Below are 17,137 nucleotides of genomic sequence, written 5' to 3' on the forward strand. Positions count from 1 at the left end.
GACGATTGGCGCATAATGTTTCGTGATAGCAGAAGGCTGCTTGGGTTGTAGTTGCTGGGGAATTCAATGACGGTGGCTCGCGTGAAGGTAACCTCACCCTGAATACTGGGCTGGCTTACCAGCAGGTAGCGCTGCCTCGCGCACACCGTACCGAAGAGGAAAAAAAGTTTGTGAGTGTTGCTCTGAGATTTAACGCTTGCGCAGAACAGGTTGCCTGGCCAGTTCCTCTGGTTGACTTACCTGAGAGGTACATCAGTTTCGGTGAAAAACAGAAAGGAACTAACGCGCCATCGTTCAGCAGAACCTGGACTCCGGTGAGGATAAGTTTAATTTAAGCGCAATTACTTTTTATTGAAACGAAGATCAAACGAACGAAAGGACCGGAGTATCTTCCCGTGGCTTTTGGCAGGTGCGCTCGTGTTTTCTCGTCCGTACGCCACGAGGAACGGAGCTCGTGACAGGTCGCCGTATCCCGACTTGTCCCCTCTGCATTGCACGCCTCAGTCCGGTAGACGCCGCCTTTTTTTCGTCGCGGAAAGCCCGTGAAACAGCTGGATGCCTTCCTCTTGAGAAGTCCGGTATCAGTGCCGTTTTCCTGGTTGATTAAAGCGCTGTATCGCGGGGGTAAGATGATGGGCTTTCTGCGCAGGACGTTTAGCCGTCGGTCAAAGCGACGCTTTCGGACATCAGACGAGCTGGACGGGGCCGGCAGAGGCGGAAACACTGTGCTGCAGGCTCACCAGCAGCAGGTGATTCACGCGCCGACCGTTGTGACCGGGGGAGCCGTAGTCCACATCCCCGCTGCGGGCAACAGCAAAGACGCCATCACATGCAGAGTCCTGCTGCTGGACGGATCGGATGTCAGTGTGGAGTTACCGGTGAGTGAGTGTGAATTTCGTTAGTTTTTCGTAAGAGAAAAGTCACCTTAATTGTTTTGAATGTAACGTTAGTATTTAATGGCAAAGTTCTGTTGTGTGTGTGTGGCCGGACGGATTTCCCCGGTGTTGGGTCCTGTCCCGATAGTTGAAAGGCAAACAGATGGTGCTCGTGATCCCGTCCTCCTGTTTACTAACCACCTATCGACCGCTCAACCTGTCACACACAAACCTGCAGATTCCCTCGAGGACTAGGAGCTTTCACTGAAATTAAAACGACGAGGGAGAAACACACACACACACACACGGAATTCCCCAGCTGATTTTCTTTCTCCCCTCCTCTGTCAAAGCTTTTTCCAGAAAGTATTTCCCCATTTGTTCACTGAGGTCGACGAGCACCAGTTAGGCGCTTAACCTTTGGTCCCTCTTTTGCAAGACGCGCCGTGAAATAGGTCGATTACTGAATGACTTACAGTTTATCTGTTTGTAACTGTCTTGTCAATTCACTATTGAATGTCTATTTTTTAACACTATAAGTTAACTCCTACTTTGAGTGTAATTTTGTTTTGAATTTGAGTTTGTACTGTAGTTTTTTTTTACGATCGTTATCAGCACGTTTAGAACAGTACATGAAAAAAGTAATATTAAAGGAGTAGTTCACTTTTAAAAAAGCTTTTGCTGATAATTTACTCACCCCCATGTCATCCAAGATGTCCATGTCTTTCTTTCTTTCTTCAGTCGAAAAGAAATTAAGCTTTTTGATGAAAACAATATAATGGACTTCATTGGGAACCAAACGGTTCAAGGTCCAAAAGACACTTTAAGTACAAACTGCAAACTGTTCAAAGGGCTTTAAACGATTCCAGACGATGAATAAGGGTCTTATCAAGCGAAGCGATCGCTCATTTTAATAAATAAATAACAGAGTTTAAGTTTTATAAGCACAAATGCTTGCCTTGCTCTGTTCTGTGTGACTCTCCTGTTCGAACCCGTTCATCAAAATGAACAAATCTTTTTCCGAGTCGTTTGGTTCATTCAACAAACGAAATGAACCAATTGACTCGGAAAAAGATTTGTTCATTTTAATAAATGAGTTAGAACAGGAGAGTCACAAACGTGTGTCACAGAACAGAGCAAGGTGAGCATTTCTGCTTATAAAACTTAAACTTTGTTTTTTATTTATTAAATGAGCGATTGTGTCGCTTGATAAGACCCTTATTCATCGTCTGGACTCTGGAATCGTTTAAAGCCCTTTGAACAGATTGCAGTTTGCACTGAAGCTGTCTTTTGGACATTGAACTGTTTGGTTACCAGTAAAGTGCATTATATGGAGAAAAATCCTGGAATGTTTTCATCAAAAACCTTAATTTCTTTTCGACTGAAGAAAGAAAGACATGGACATCTTGGATGACATGGGGTTGAGTAAATTATCAGCAATTTTTAAAAAAAAGTGAATTACTCCTTCATCTAACATCATCTCATTAGCACCAGGAACTAGTTTATTTGATCTCTGAGAAAGTGTCAGTTTGTTTGTATATTTCTTCTCAGCCAGTGAAAATTCTTCAAAAAGAAACCAAAACATAAGGCTTTACCTACCACCAAGCAAGTCATAAAGCGGCGTTGTGAGGATCTCTGTCAAGTAGTTGTACTAAGTACATAAAAACGACATTGATTTGTAATATACTTGTTTTCTATATGAGCATAATATAACAATGTATGTGTATAATGGAATTTTTCACTAATTAACTGTTTATAAACAACAATACAAATATTAGAATAAATGGACCATTATTAAATCATTCTTTTAAAAACTGAAATATATGGGCTTGTAACACAATATGGAACTACATTAAAGATTTTTATGTAGGGTATCTGTATGCTATGCCATTATGTAAGCTAACTAAGCCAGTCACTAATGGTGAATGTAATCAGAACCTACTGCACACATCATGTTGTCATTGTCATGTGACCATAACACATCTGGTTTAAAGAGAAACATTTCCCATAGTCCCCTTAAGATTTATTACCAGCAGACTAACACAATAGAGCATGTTACCAGTGAGTTGCAAGCGTACACCTAGTGTCAAAAAGCCGTTCTTCAGGCAAAATCTGTTTCCACACCACTTAAATGCTTTAGTCTAGAACATGTCAACATAGTGTCTGATAAAGAATAACAGCACTATTGGAACATAACCAGGTCAATCAAATTAGAGGACTAGAACTATTATATAATTCGATTTAATTGAAAATAATTCCGTCTCAATACTGAACATCATATTATCATTTTCAATGACAGTGTTGCTGATCGCTGGTTTATTAACATGTCATAGTCAGACAATGTTATGCCATACAAGTCTGAACATGTCAAAGAATTTATAAAATACCTTTTGTGTGTCAGCTTTAGCTTCAAATCATAAATTCCTTTTGATTTGAACGCTCTCAGTGTCATCTGAAACCCAAACATCAAACCTAATAATAAGTTTCAAAAGCGAATCATTTTTATTTGATGCAGGACTAGTTTGTACTACTTTGTGTGTATTGAGGACAACTCTAAAATGCATGTGGATTTATGTATGTTAAGGGTTGTAGGTCAATCTGAACAGCAGCAAGTATCTAAGAGAATAATAGCCACCCCTGCCCCCCTCAGGGTGTGTCCCAAATCCAGCCACTCTCCTCTGACACTTCAAGCTATTTTTGCTCCGGCCTTGGTTTGTGTGCACCTTACATACAGTATGTGTGTGTCTAAGATTTTGGATGTGTGCCTTGTGGAGCTTGTCTAAATATCAAGGTTTCAAGCCTTTATCAAGACTAAATGTTATCACAATAGACCAGCACTTTCAATTGAAAAACAATAATGTCAATGTCTCTAATCCTTCAGGTCATTGTATTATATTATTCAGTGAGCTTTAGATGTTTCACAGCATATCAAGCTTATACAGTGGCTCCAAAAACTATTTGGACATTCAAGTCACACTTTTAGCAATGTCACTGCATTACATAAGATAATATCAAACTAACAGAAGTGGCAGTGCCACACAGTCCAGTTTTCAGTGTCAGATGATCCTTCAAAAATAGTTCTAATTATTATGCTGATTTGGTGCTCCAGAAATATTTCTTATAAGGCCACGTTTACACAAAGCCGGGTATTTAGCAAAACGAATATTTTCCCCCTCTCCGTTTTCAAAAATAACATCGTGCACACACACACCCGCATATACGCCATCATAACTATGCCAAACCTATTGCCGGCAGTGTAGGGAGAAGGATAAAGCCATGCAAGCCAATCAGAATCGTCAAGAGAGAACCTAAAACGCCGTTTCTCCCAGTTCACACGACAACACATAACCGGTGTTTTCAGAAATCTCCACTTTGGCCGGAGTTTTTAGAAATAATCGTTTCCTTTGATAAAAACAGGGTTTTCGTGTAAAGGAAAGGCCGAACCACAGGGAAATATCTGCGTTTTCCCTTCGTGTAAATGGGGAGTGAAAAGAGAAAAGACGATACATTTTCCAGGATTGTTTGCTAGATATAAAGTTCATAAGAACAGCATTTATTTTTGAAAATATAAATATTTTGTTACATTATAATTTTTTTTACTTTCACTTTTGATCAATTTAGTGCATCTTTGCAGAATAAGTATTAATTTCTTTAAAAAAAAAAATGCAAAAATCTGACTAACCCCAAACATTTAAATGGTAGAGTAATTGCAAAAACTGCTTAGAAAATAGGGGGCCACGTCTTATATTAGCTTCTCTAACGTGTTTTTGGCAAACTCCAAAGGAATGTTCCTTTCCAAGTAATGTCATTATTATTGACTAATTTCTTATACCATGTAGAGATGCTGATTCAGGTTTCCAAGATGAGTTCCACACAGGGAATACTTCTCATTCTCATGATAACAGGAAGCTCCGCCCATCCATGTGCTCAATCCTTCGCCTCACAACATGCCCGAACCAACAAAAGAAATCAATCATGCTCCGTTAAATGGAACAAATCAATAGCTAAATTCCAAATTATCGGCATTCGTTTGAAAATATTTTATTCTTAGTGGTTATCTCACTGGCCTTGAAAATAAACTGACCCTCATGAACTATTCTTGAGATAATCTCTTCTTCGTGGCGTTTGGCGTTTCCATTTTTTGAGCTCTCTTTGGATTTTCTTGGGAAGTGTTTGTTATCATCTGTCAAATGACTATGTTAGAAGACTTTAAAGGTTTGGATTTGGAATATTCACAGTATATTTGCCATGATTTTTCTGGCGATTTAAAATTAAAGTCGGCATTAAATCAAAATTGACCTCATTTACACATTACTAGTAGTCTTGTGGTGAACAATTAATCTGTGCAAGTTAATACACAAAATAAAATCTTTTATCAAAATCGAAACATTTCCTTCCGCTCTGGAATGCCGTTATTTCTCTGATGATGTCAGTTTGATGGCTTTGGTAGAATATCCTTAACCAACCGTCAGTCTGCTATGAGCGAGGGATGGAGAGGAGGCGAGATAAAGTAAAACCCCGGCCTCTACCTTAGTGTTGTGACGTATTTCCAAGTGAAATGGAATATTGAATAATAAAGTCAGTTGCAACTTCAAATTCGCTCAAATATGAATATTGCGACAATTTTGATGCACTTTAATTTGGCTAAAAAATATATATTTTCTGGTCTTGTGAATATAATACCAATAAAGACTTTTAATATAAATAAAACTTTTAATTTAATAAAAATTCTTGACTTTGTTGATTGGTTCAGTTTACGTCTGTGAATTACTTCAAACTGTCAATTTCATTAATTCAGAGCTCTTATTCAAATATTTACTTTCCATCATCACTCTGAAATTTTTATGGATATCCCCGTGTTACATTTTTAATATATTAAACCGTTTTAGTAAAGATATGTGTACACTTCCATTCAAAAGTGTGGTTGGTAAAATTTTGAAAGAAGTCTTATTGCCAATGCTGCATTTATTTGATCAAAAATACAGTGAAAAGAGTATTATTCTGAAACAACATTTCTTATAATCATCAATGAAAACTGCTGCTTAATATTTAAAAAATGTTCAGGATTCTTTAATAAAGAGAAATAGACATTGATGGTAAATGTCTTTATGGTCGCTTGATTAATTTAATGCATTGCTGAATAAAAATTTTAGTTTATTGAAAAAAAAAACATCTTACTGACCCCAAGATTTTGAACAGATGTATAGATTTCTTTTTTGGAAAATTAAATAAAAATTTACTATATATTAATCTTTGTCTTCATTTAAAATGATTTTTATCTATTTATTCTTGTATGTAACTTGTTTAATTAAAAAAAATGTGGTTCTTCTGACTAAAAATAAACAAAAATCAAGACTAAAATTGAGATGCTAATATATTTTAAGCTATATCACTCAGCCGTGTTGAGTGCATATGAAAATCAATGCAGCATGTACGACGCCGTGCCTAATTCAGGGCCATCGAGCCCTGCAGGCGCACTGGAGCAACTTCCAGCCGCCGACATGCTCCACAGGTGTCCCCTTAAACTGTCACAAGATCAGTGTGAAGCCCCAAGCTTTCCGCACGTAGTGATTTATCTGTGTGTTAAATGTGCGTTTCAGAAACATTCCAAGGGACAGGATCTGTTTGATCAGATTATGTATCATTTGGATCTGGTGGAGGCTGATTACTTTGGTCTGCAGTTCATGGACCCAGAGCAGGTTGCGGTGAGTGGCACTCAATAAGCGTTCACATGCGTGTGTGCGTGCATGTGGCAGTGACCTGTTTTTCTATAAGCTGCAGCTCTTAGACCAGAAATGAGAAATGGAGTGTGTCAGTGTGAAACAGCTACTCGACATCAATCAGAACAACAGGATTTTCTTTTCCTCAGCACTCAGACTAATAACAAACTCTTTGTCTTGTTCCCTCTCCCTCCCTCCCACTGTCACCCCCAATCCTCCCATGCTGTTTTTCACATTTCCTTATGTTTTCAGCACTGGCTGGATGCAGCCAAACCCATAAAGAAGCAGATTAGATGTGAGTAGTCATAAGACATCACACACACACACACACACACACACACACAATTAGTTATTGTGGAGTTGTTAAGTTGGCTGGTCACAGATGGCTGATGACCTTGGGCTCATAATCTACAGTTGCCGTAGTGACTAGTAGTGACAAATATCTGTGAGTGTATACGATGGGCGTGACTAGAGCCAATTCCAGTGTATGTTGTGCAAGACACACCCCACGCAAATCACCAAAGAGAAAGTGGGAGATCAAATCAAATTACTGTTGTATACTGATACTGTTTCCAACGCAGATTAAAATCTTTCAGGCCATGCAACCTGTGTGCACTGTTCTCAGTGAAAAGAGGGCATTGATTGAGTCCCTGCTGTAGTGTCGGTCTTCTCTACATTATAGCATAACCGCTGCAGTACTACCCTTCAGAATGGTATATGCTTTACAACACTTTTAAAAGCCGTTGAGTCACACTGAATCAACATTAGCTGACTTGTGCCTGTCTCTATGACAACAATCTTTCATAACCTTCGGGGAGAGCTTCTTGTCTTTTTTTTTTTGTTCCCTTTAAAGTTTATGTACAGATTTTCTTGTAATTGACATTGTGTCTGTTTCATTCCAGCATACACGTACTCTTATTCATAAAATCTCTCTGTCGTAGATGGACCTCCATACAGATTGTTTTTCAGGGTTAAATTCTATTCGTCGGAGCCCAATAACCTTCACGAAGAGTTCACCAGGTAAACAGCAGTTATATATGCATTTACCTTATGTCTAACTGTATTCTAAGGCATTATAAAAATATTTTAAAAAAAGGTCATAAAGGGTTAGTGCGCCAGTCTTCTGAAATGACACAAATACACAAATGTATACCTTCAGAAGACTTGAAACACTCCTGAGAGTGAGTACATAACATTTTTTAATTTGGGACAGTTATTTATGTTAGATTTTTATGTATTAGTGATGCATAATAAATCAGTTATCAGCAGATAGTAGAGATTTTTAAATATCTGTATCTGTCAATATTAAATTGTGCATAGTAATTTCCTTCATTTGTACATTTAATTATCCTTGCTGAAAGATAATTTAAACATTATAAATTATATAATTTTTATCGTTTTAATATTATAATTTTATGCTGCATAAATTCACTTTTTAAGTGATTTGGGTATATTGTTTATTTATTTTTTGGTTAGTTTTATTTTGGAACTTTAGCGTAGAATTTTTCTACCACTTATTTATCGGATATCGATCATAACATGAAAATAATTGGTAACACTTGACAATAAGGTTTCTTTGTTAACGTGAACTAACCATGAAAAATACTTCTACAGCATTTATTAATATTTGTTAATGTCAATCTCTCTTAGTTAATGCACTGTGAACTAGCATGAACATTTTTTATTTAATAATTACACTATTAATAAATGTTAATACATGCTGTAAGAATATATTGCTTATTATTAGTTCATTTTAGTTAATGTGTTAAAGTTAGGATAGTCAATTGCGGAGAGGCTGGCAATTGAAAGTTAGCTTTGAAAGCATGAGATTCCACCTTTCCTTCTCCAAAGTCAATTCTTCAAAACACATGAACGCACAGCAGATTCCGCAAAGGTGTTAAATAAATAACCTAAAAAAACACTTCCATTATTGATTGCAATCAGAATGTGAAGAGTTTCAACCAGTATAACAAATTGCCTACCCTATCTTTGACTAATGTTAACAAATAAGACCTTATTATAAAGTGTTAGCAAATAATTATCTGCTTATAATATTAGCCAGTATTTTAATGTCATTTCATCCCTAATATGTATACTTAACCTATCTAAAAATATTTGACTTTTTACAGATTAATGACCGTGTAATCACTTCTTTTGCAGGTATCTCTTCGTACTGCAGCTTAGACAAGACATACTGTCCGGCAAGTAAGAAATTACGCTTACCTCACAGTGAGATACACACAAACATGCACACGCAGTGGAAAAAGAGAGGGCCTTTCATATTCTCCTTTTTGCCCGCTGTCACGCCTCTGACCCTCCCTCTGTCACACGCGCACATCCAGTGAGGCAGGGTTTCTACCAGGGTCCAATAAAAGCTCTGTTTCAGTGTGTATAATCTGGGTCTGGTCTCCTGGGTGCTGCTCTGCTCCTTTTTAATAAAAGAAACTCCAATGAGAACCAACACACGGCTTCTAATTTAAGAGCACAGATACGATACGACACACTTTCCCACACAGGGTGCGCATACTTTCTTACATAAATAAGGGGTCTCGTCAACGTCACGTTTTACAGAAGTGGATTTTGATCATTGTTTGAAAACTGTCAGTTGCATGTTTTGAAAGCCACTTTTTATATGCTGCAAACACATTTACAGGATGTTTTAAGGGTCATTAAGTTTCTCCTCCTTCTCTGGACAGGTTAAAATGTCCGTATGATGTGTACGTGGAGCTCGGGGCTTATTGCTTACAGAGTGAGTTCTGTGTGTTTAATGGTCATATTGGACATTTTTTTTCACATATTTGCATATTTACAGCAGATTTTTGTATTTTCATTTCCATTTCTTTCTGTTTTGTGTGTTAATAGGTGAACTTGGGGATTGTGATCCATTAGAACACTCTATTGTGTTGGTATCAGAGTTTCGCTTTTCACCCAAACAGACAGAGATTATGGAGGCAGACATCTATCGCAAATGGGCTGAATGCAGGTAATTAGTCTGAATGACTATTTCGTATCCCCACCATACTACAGTTAACACCATGTCCTAACACACAGGTTAAAAGACTGAAAGTGAAAGTACTATGTGAGTTGACTAAGCCAATAGCCAATCAGAACACATTTGATGTTTAACAAACAACAAACAGAGGTTAGCAGTCTGGTTAACAGATTTATTGCTTGGCGCTTTGTCATGTCACAACTGGTTAGAACACGGTGTAAGATTGTGTGTGTTTTGAATTAAGTCTTTAAAACAGATTGAAGTGTCAGTTATATTTACACAGGATAATCACACTTGAAATGTTTACATGCATTTGACACAGACTCCAAACACTGTCTCCTTGTGGTTTTAATTAAATCCTCAGCTCTACATTTGACCCCGTGTTAAGGTCAATCATCAGTCAGAGCTTGAGACTGTACAAGTATGTGCTCAACTGCTGATCAGTCCCTAAGGATAAGTTGTTGCATTTGTTTAAATGTGTCTGGATTGTTTGTTCATGGAAATTAGATATTTCTTGACTTGCGGGTTGAAAAAAGCTGGGCGACCAGAGCGTAAATGTAAGACCGAAACAATGACTTGAATTGAATTCTAACAGATAATGTCAGCCAGTGTAGAGATTTGAGCAGACGTTTAATGCGAGAGGATTTTCGCAGGTTAAAAACGATGGGACATAAGGCAGATGGCTGCTGTCAGGCTGTGCAAGAAGGAGTTGCTGTAGTCTCGCCATAAATTGATGGGGTATGGGCTTTATCCACAGCTGCACTACTTCCTGAACTTAAGCCAGCTCCTTGTTTCCTGTCTGCCATTATTGGCCAAATTGATTAATTCAGGTGTGTCTGATTATTGTTGCCGTGACTACTGAAGTCAGGCACACCTAAATTAATCAATTTGGCCAATAATGGCAGACAGGAAACAAGGAGCTGGCTTAAGTTCAGGAAGTTGTGCAGCTGTGCATGAAGCCCATTGGACAATGATGAGTTATGGTGTTCATTATGGCTCATGAGTTTGAATGTTACATCTCTCTACAGGGGAACAAGTCCTTCTCAAGCTGAGCTAAATTTCCTGAATAAGTGCAAGTGGCTGGAGATGTATGGAGTGGACATGCACTTTGTGAAGGTGAGATCACTTAAGCCCTATTTGGACAGGATTAATTTTACATGGAGAGGTCAATTAAAGTAATTATTACCAGAGTTTCTCAGTGATTTTAGTCCCGTTCGAATGTGCCATCTGTAATCATTAAGGACAATGTCAGTAAAGCAGTAAAGTAAAAGGAAAAAATTACAGGTATGAGGTATTAGGATTGCTGATGTTGTATTACACTTTTCCTTGTGCGTTTTTTGATAGAACCAAATCGCAAAAAAAAACCCACAAAAAAAAAACCCATTGTAATATCAGTGTCAGGTAAGAGGTAGATGCTGCTCACTTATGTGGGTTTATTATAAAAAGTCACTTCTATAAACTTGTGTTAAGTTTACTTAAATAGGCTTTTTATAGTAAATTAAAATTATATTAACAAATACTAAATTAAAAGACCAAATTAAAAAATATATACGTGAAACATCAGTACGCAAGCACAGCACATGACCTTAACCTCTAACACCCACGTCTAGAAAACACACACACACACACACACACGTCATTAATAAACACTGAGATGTCAGACTCGTCCGAATTGGTACATAAAGTCACACACGTCAAGTGAAAAACTAGTTCCGTCTGAATAGGGCTTCACTTTAGTTAATTTACATCCATTCAGTCCTCCGATTTCAAGGATTAGAGTTCTAAGAGCATATTCAAATTCTTGGCTACATATTTTGTTATCTTCACCCTCTCATACTTTCACAACCGCAGAGTTATAATTATATATAAATATAATTGCTCTGTAATAATTATGTATAATAATAACTCCATTTTATCTTTCTATATCAGTATTAAAAACATTAAAAGCTGCATTATACCTTTACAACAGCAATACTATGCCACTATATTAGAGGAATTAATCTTTATAATAGCAGTTCTAGAAGTAGGCCTACTACCATGCTCCCATTCATCCACCCATCTGCTCTTAAAATTAACTGATATCAGGATGAAAACTGCAGTTCAAAAGCTTTAAAAAAGACTTCTATCCAACAAGGATTCATTAAATTGATTTAAAAAAAAGAAAAGGTTTCAGTAAAGTTATTTTTAAAGTCACAAAAGATTTCTATAATAAATGCTGTTCTTTTGTACTCTTTTAATGAAAGAGAAATTCATCAGCATATTAGAATGATTTCTGAAGGATCATGGGACATTGAAAACTGGAGCAATGATGATGAAAACTTAGCTTTGCCATCACAAGAATAAATTAGATTTTAAAATATATTTAAATATAAAAGTCAAATTGTAATAATATCACAAATATTACTGTCTTCACTGTATTTTTACTTTTTTTTGTATTTTTTTCTTCACTGTCTTGGTGAGCAAAAGAGGCTTGTTTCAAAAACAATTTAAAAAAAAAACAAACTTTTGATCAGTGATTTGTTTAACATACTTTTGAAATTAATTAACGCAGTGTAAAAGTGCTGTATACTGACTTTGTGCAGGGACGGGATGGAGGAGAATATGCTCTGGGACTCACCCCGACCGGAATCCTTGTTTTCGAGGGATCCAGCAAAATTGGCCTCTTTTTTTGGTGAGATTCACTTATACACACTCCTGTTGTTCTGACCAGTGGCTGGATTATTACTTTCCATCTCAACATGCTGGTCATAAATGTTTCCAATTAGGCCTAAAATAACCCGTCTTGACTTCAAGAAGAACAGATTGACATTAGTAGTGGTGGAGGATGATGAACAGGTGAGTGTTACAAAACTTGCACTCACTTATCTCTGTGTAGGATAGCAAAATTACACATGTAAAAATTCCTCTATACCTTGGTGGATATGATGTTTCTAATTGACATTAAGATAATCAACATTGCTGTGGAATCATATGCTTCTAAACCACATTTTTAATTTTGCTTAATATTTTGAATGTCGGAGGACCAATGAAATATTTTGCAGAAATGTAACTTTATTCATTCTAACTTTGTAGTTTACTTTTCTTTTCACACATTTAAAAAAATAATAATTATGATATAATAATAAATTAAAATTAAATAATAAAAAAAATACAATCTTAAAATATTAAATTCTTTAATAATATAATATAATAATAATTAAAAAACCCTGTTCTGTAATGTAAATTGCTTTTGTGTGCGTCTGTTTATTTGTGTGTGCAGGGCCGAGAGCAGGAGCACACGTTTGTGTTTCAGCTGTCGAGTTCTCGCGAGTGTAAGCACTTATGGAAGTGTGCAGTCGAGAGCCACGCCTTCTTCCGGCTCAGACAACCAACCCACAAAACGAGCGACCGTAGTGACTTCACACGCCTCGGCTCACGGTTCAGATTCAGGTACATGTGCACACATGTAGGGATGTCTCGAGCCGATCCCTAAGATCTGTATTGGGGCTGATTTAAGCATTTTTTAAACCAATCGGTATTGGCTATCCTAAGCATGATCCTTTATTTTACATCAGATGTCTAATCCAACTATTTTCCTAAAAGGAAAAAAAGCTCAAATGTGCATGAGTGCGCGCACACATGCTTTCTAACCTTCAAATATTCTGCTTATTGTGCATATAAAATACAAGAAGTATTCATAATTGTGACCACACAGTCTAGTTTACAATTTCTAACATTGTAACAGATGTTTACGTCTACCAATATAATTACAATATATTGCTATATTGAAATTACTCCGTGGTGATAGATGCAAAACATTTTTTACATTTGAGCCCCTTCCTAAAAGGAAACTCTCCTCACGGCCCTGTATAGATTGGATTGATTTTAATAACTTTAATATACTTGAAGTGTGCAACCAAGAAAATACAAGACTAAGTATTGGAAGACACTCAATATTAAATGAATCGCATCGGGGGCACAAAAAAAACCTTGACCCCTACACGCATGCACATCTAATTCTGGCAATATATTTATCCTTTTTCCTTTAAGTATCATGTTGTTTGTGTTTACAGTGGAAGGACCGAATATCAGGCCACACGTAGTGGTAAAGTCAGGAGAGCAAGCACTTTTGAAAGAAGACCAAGTAAAAGATACCCATCACGAGCCCAGTCTATGGTCAAAGCCAAGGGTAGGTCTGTGTGAAGTTTCGCCCGTCAATAATCAACCTAATGTATTTTTGACTTGCTTAATCTCTGTGTCTGCCCTGCATCTAAATCCTGTCAATGGTGCTTTAATGCAAATACCACAGCACACGTCATGCATATTTGACTGCTTTTGTCTTCCACAGCCATGACTCCAGCAAAACATCCCAATCTAAGGTAAAGCCACACAATCATGAGCATTCAGATGTAAAAATGTGTGCTTTTTTAAAAATATATATATATTGCTGTTGTGTAATGAAAGGTTTTTCTATTCCTACTGGTTGAAAATGTGTAATGAAAGATTCTCTCTCTGTTCTGTAGTGCACAGACCAGCCCTGAGCCAAGCTTAAAACCGGTACTCTTTCAATATCCTTCTTACTTTATATGACTATTTTAGGAAGAAATACAAATGGTCATTTATTAGCTACATCAGGTGCATTTAGACTGATATCCTAAGGTATTTATTTATTATGTGAATCATATTATAAAATTAAATTATATATTTACGGTTTCATTCTGTTTTTAAAAGAGGCTGGCAATCATGATTGTTTTTTTATTTACTGAAAGTCCTAGTTTTTGTAACTGTAAAAAAATGGGTTGAAAAGATCTATTCTTTGTATTTATTGTGAAGGTTCAAGAATATTATATTTTATGGACGTTTTTAGGGTCTTTTGCAAAGTGAACATCATATTTGGAGGCCCTATGCAAAAAAAATTGAAAGCTAAAGAGGCCCTACGGGGGACAAGGTGATAAAAAAAAAAAAAAAAAAAGAGACGAAAATTAGATTTCAGCGCTTCAGTACCTCATATTATTTCCATGACACAAATGTAGCAAGCAAATGCAGTTTCTCAGGGGAGTTCAATACTTTAGTAATTCATGTTCCTTTAGTGATTCTGTAGAAAACCCCTGAGCGTTGTGACTAATTTTATTTAAAAAAAAATTATGAGCAAATAATTCAGCATGATGAAATTGGTTTTTACATTGACTGAGATTTAGCAGACTGTGTTCTTAATGCTTAAGTAATTGGCAAGAGACTTCACTCCTGTGAATCATAGTTTTTCTGTTTCCCTCCAGTATAAGCACAACATTCCAATTGCACAGGAACCCTGGCAAAGATCACATACACCTAGTCTGACCTCTCCACTATACGTACAGCCTATGGAACTGGGATATGCTCCGCCACCACACAGGTATACATTTAATCTACCAAGATAAAAACCTCTGCCAGTATTTCAGTTTCTGTCACAAAATCTAGGCTGATATCATCTGTGTTTCACCTGCATGTGCATATGTGTCTGATTTAGACCCTCCTATGTGGACAGACCCCCTGCGAGCAGTGGTGGGTTTGGTGAGAGCGGTTTGATTGAGTGCAGTGGCAGGAGTGTGTCTATCGTGCACAGAGACAAAGTTATGACTGCGCTCTGAGCATGTGAAAGGGTGTTTGGATGAGCCGCTCACCTTAGTAAAACAGACTGTTGAACGCTCGCATCCAATCACAGTCAGCCTGTCATCCCCCTCCATCATCTCACCTGCAGGAGTCTCATTCATTGCTTGTGATCATCCATCAGGTCTCATCCGATCAAATGCATCCTGAGATGGCAAAAACATATTCAGCATATGCGGACCTTGACGTCTGACAATCTGCATGTTAATAGCTTTTAGAATTTTGCATGATTTACAATAAAATCTAGAACTAGCAAATTACCTGAAAGACAATGCCAGGATATGAAACTACTGCTGTTGTGCCTTAATTTTCTATAGCAGGGTTGCTCAAAACATTTTTAAAATTACAGAGAGGTATGCAAGAGTATCCAGAAGCCAGACTGATCACCCTTGTTCTAGATTATTGCATATTTTATCATTTTAACTCATAGATGTGTGCATATTATGTCTGAAAGTTTACTATTAAGTGCAGATCTCTTATTTATCATTCCAATACGACCACCTACCTGTTTACAAACCCTGATTTACTTAATTTAAAATGCTTGTGACATCTGTTCTAAATGTGCTAATGATCATTACGTATTTGCTGAAGTGTTAAGTTAGAAATCTTCGTGTCTGGCCATTGTAATCCGTTCAATCAGCTAGTGATGGGGGGGCTTTTAATGATTACAGACTGAGACCTGCCTTAATAAACGTGTTGTTTACGCTAATCGACTCAATTTTATTGATTATGTAAACCCTTGACATTTGCTTCTCATTTTTGTATTAACATTTGCACTGTTCCATTTTCTGTTTAATGACACCATTTGCATAAACACGTTGTTGTTGTGTGTCCATCAAGTGAAATTACTTTAATAAGCACTGTTATTACATTAGAAAGCTGCGTTTGCATGTTTCTGCATGCCATTTTACTGTGGTTCTTCATAACGTTACTTGAAAATAAATCAAATAATTACCATCTCAGGTTTGCATTGGTTATAAGCTGGTTGGTTAGTTGTGTTGTGAATGTATAGGTCAATAAAAATGACGTAGCAGCTATGCCGTTCTGCTGCATGTGTGGGTGGATGTATAGATAGCTGCTAGGCCTCTATGAATGAACTTGAAGGCCCCTATTGTATTGTTCTGAATCTCTCCGTCATACGACCAAAAATAATGTGGAGCTGTCATATACCATTGTACTCTGCGTCATTGTTTTATAGTTTCCCTTTGAGCACTGCAGACACCCGGAGGTTTAGTGTGGAAGAGAACGAATTTCCTCATTCTGGAAACATCCATCGCTGCAACCATCGCCATGGATATGAAAAACAGGAAGCGCTGTGCCTCACGACAGCAAAACCAAGTAAGTCCAAATGTAACGTACTTTAACTTTATAAGAGTTATGTTGTTCACAACAGTTCAGTCAACAATAAGCTATATTGAGTAACTTACATTATAGACTTCGTTAGATGGTGATTTTCTCCCCCGACGCAGAATAGTTGCGCGTGGTCACAACTGATTCGAACTGTGATTCGTTTTTAAATATTAGGTGTTTGAACGAGTCCGTTAAGTAAATGATTCAGTGACTCATCTGCCTGTTGGCTTATCGATTAAACCTGCAGAGGAGTAAAATGAAAAATTCCACTTTTGCACAGATTGATACTGACTACAATAACCATAATAATAGGCCTAATTGTCCCAATTTTTTACGAATAGCCATGCCCACTCCACCACAGACAGCCAATCAGAATCCACCCAACTTTAAAGAGTTTGACCATTTAAAGCGGCATATAACGTTCTCTTTTCGTCTGTTGGTGTGGATGATATAATATAGTATTGTTATTGTGATCTTTATTGTTGACTATTGAATTTTAAGTGGCTGTGCGAGACAGACTGTGATAGTTCACCCAAAAATTAAAATTCCTGTCATAATTTAAACTCCAAACCTGTATA

The 17,137-nt window shown here is 37.1% G+C and overlaps 1 protein-coding gene across 2 annotated transcripts in view; it reads left to right on the top strand.

Moving 5' to 3' along the window:
* Positions 1–5: 5 nt before the first annotated feature.
* Positions 6–17,137, top strand: part of epb41l4b (erythrocyte membrane protein band 4.1 like 4B) — a 22,787-nt gene continuing 5,655 nt past the window's right edge. For both annotated transcript variants that reach the window (XM_039680024.2, XM_039680025.2), the window contains exons 1-16: positions 6–878; positions 6,473–6,577; positions 6,845–6,887; positions 7,534–7,612; positions 8,753–8,797; positions 9,289–9,341; positions 9,455–9,575; positions 10,613–10,700; positions 12,167–12,255; positions 12,350–12,419; positions 12,844–13,013; positions 13,637–13,752; positions 13,912–13,942; positions 14,087–14,120; positions 14,840–14,955; positions 16,408–16,547. In XM_039680024.2, the coding sequence (XP_039535958.2) occupies positions 630–878; positions 6,473–6,577; positions 6,845–6,887; positions 7,534–7,612; positions 8,753–8,797; positions 9,289–9,341; positions 9,455–9,575; positions 10,613–10,700; positions 12,167–12,255; positions 12,350–12,419; positions 12,844–13,013; positions 13,637–13,752; positions 13,912–13,942; positions 14,087–14,120; positions 14,840–14,955; positions 16,408–16,547 (1,549 nt within the window). In that variant the 5' untranslated portion in view covers positions 6–629. The remainder of the gene's footprint in view (positions 879–6,472; positions 6,578–6,844; positions 6,888–7,533; positions 7,613–8,752; positions 8,798–9,288; positions 9,342–9,454; positions 9,576–10,612; positions 10,701–12,166; positions 12,256–12,349; positions 12,420–12,843; positions 13,014–13,636; positions 13,753–13,911; positions 13,943–14,086; positions 14,121–14,839; positions 14,956–16,407; positions 16,548–17,137) is intronic.

This window comes from Pimephales promelas, chromosome 12 (assembly GCF_988280905.1).
Source record: "Pimephales promelas chromosome 12, fPimPro1.hap1.1, whole genome shotgun sequence".
Taxonomy (NCBI): domain Eukaryota; kingdom Metazoa; phylum Chordata; class Actinopteri; order Cypriniformes; family Leuciscidae; genus Pimephales; species Pimephales promelas.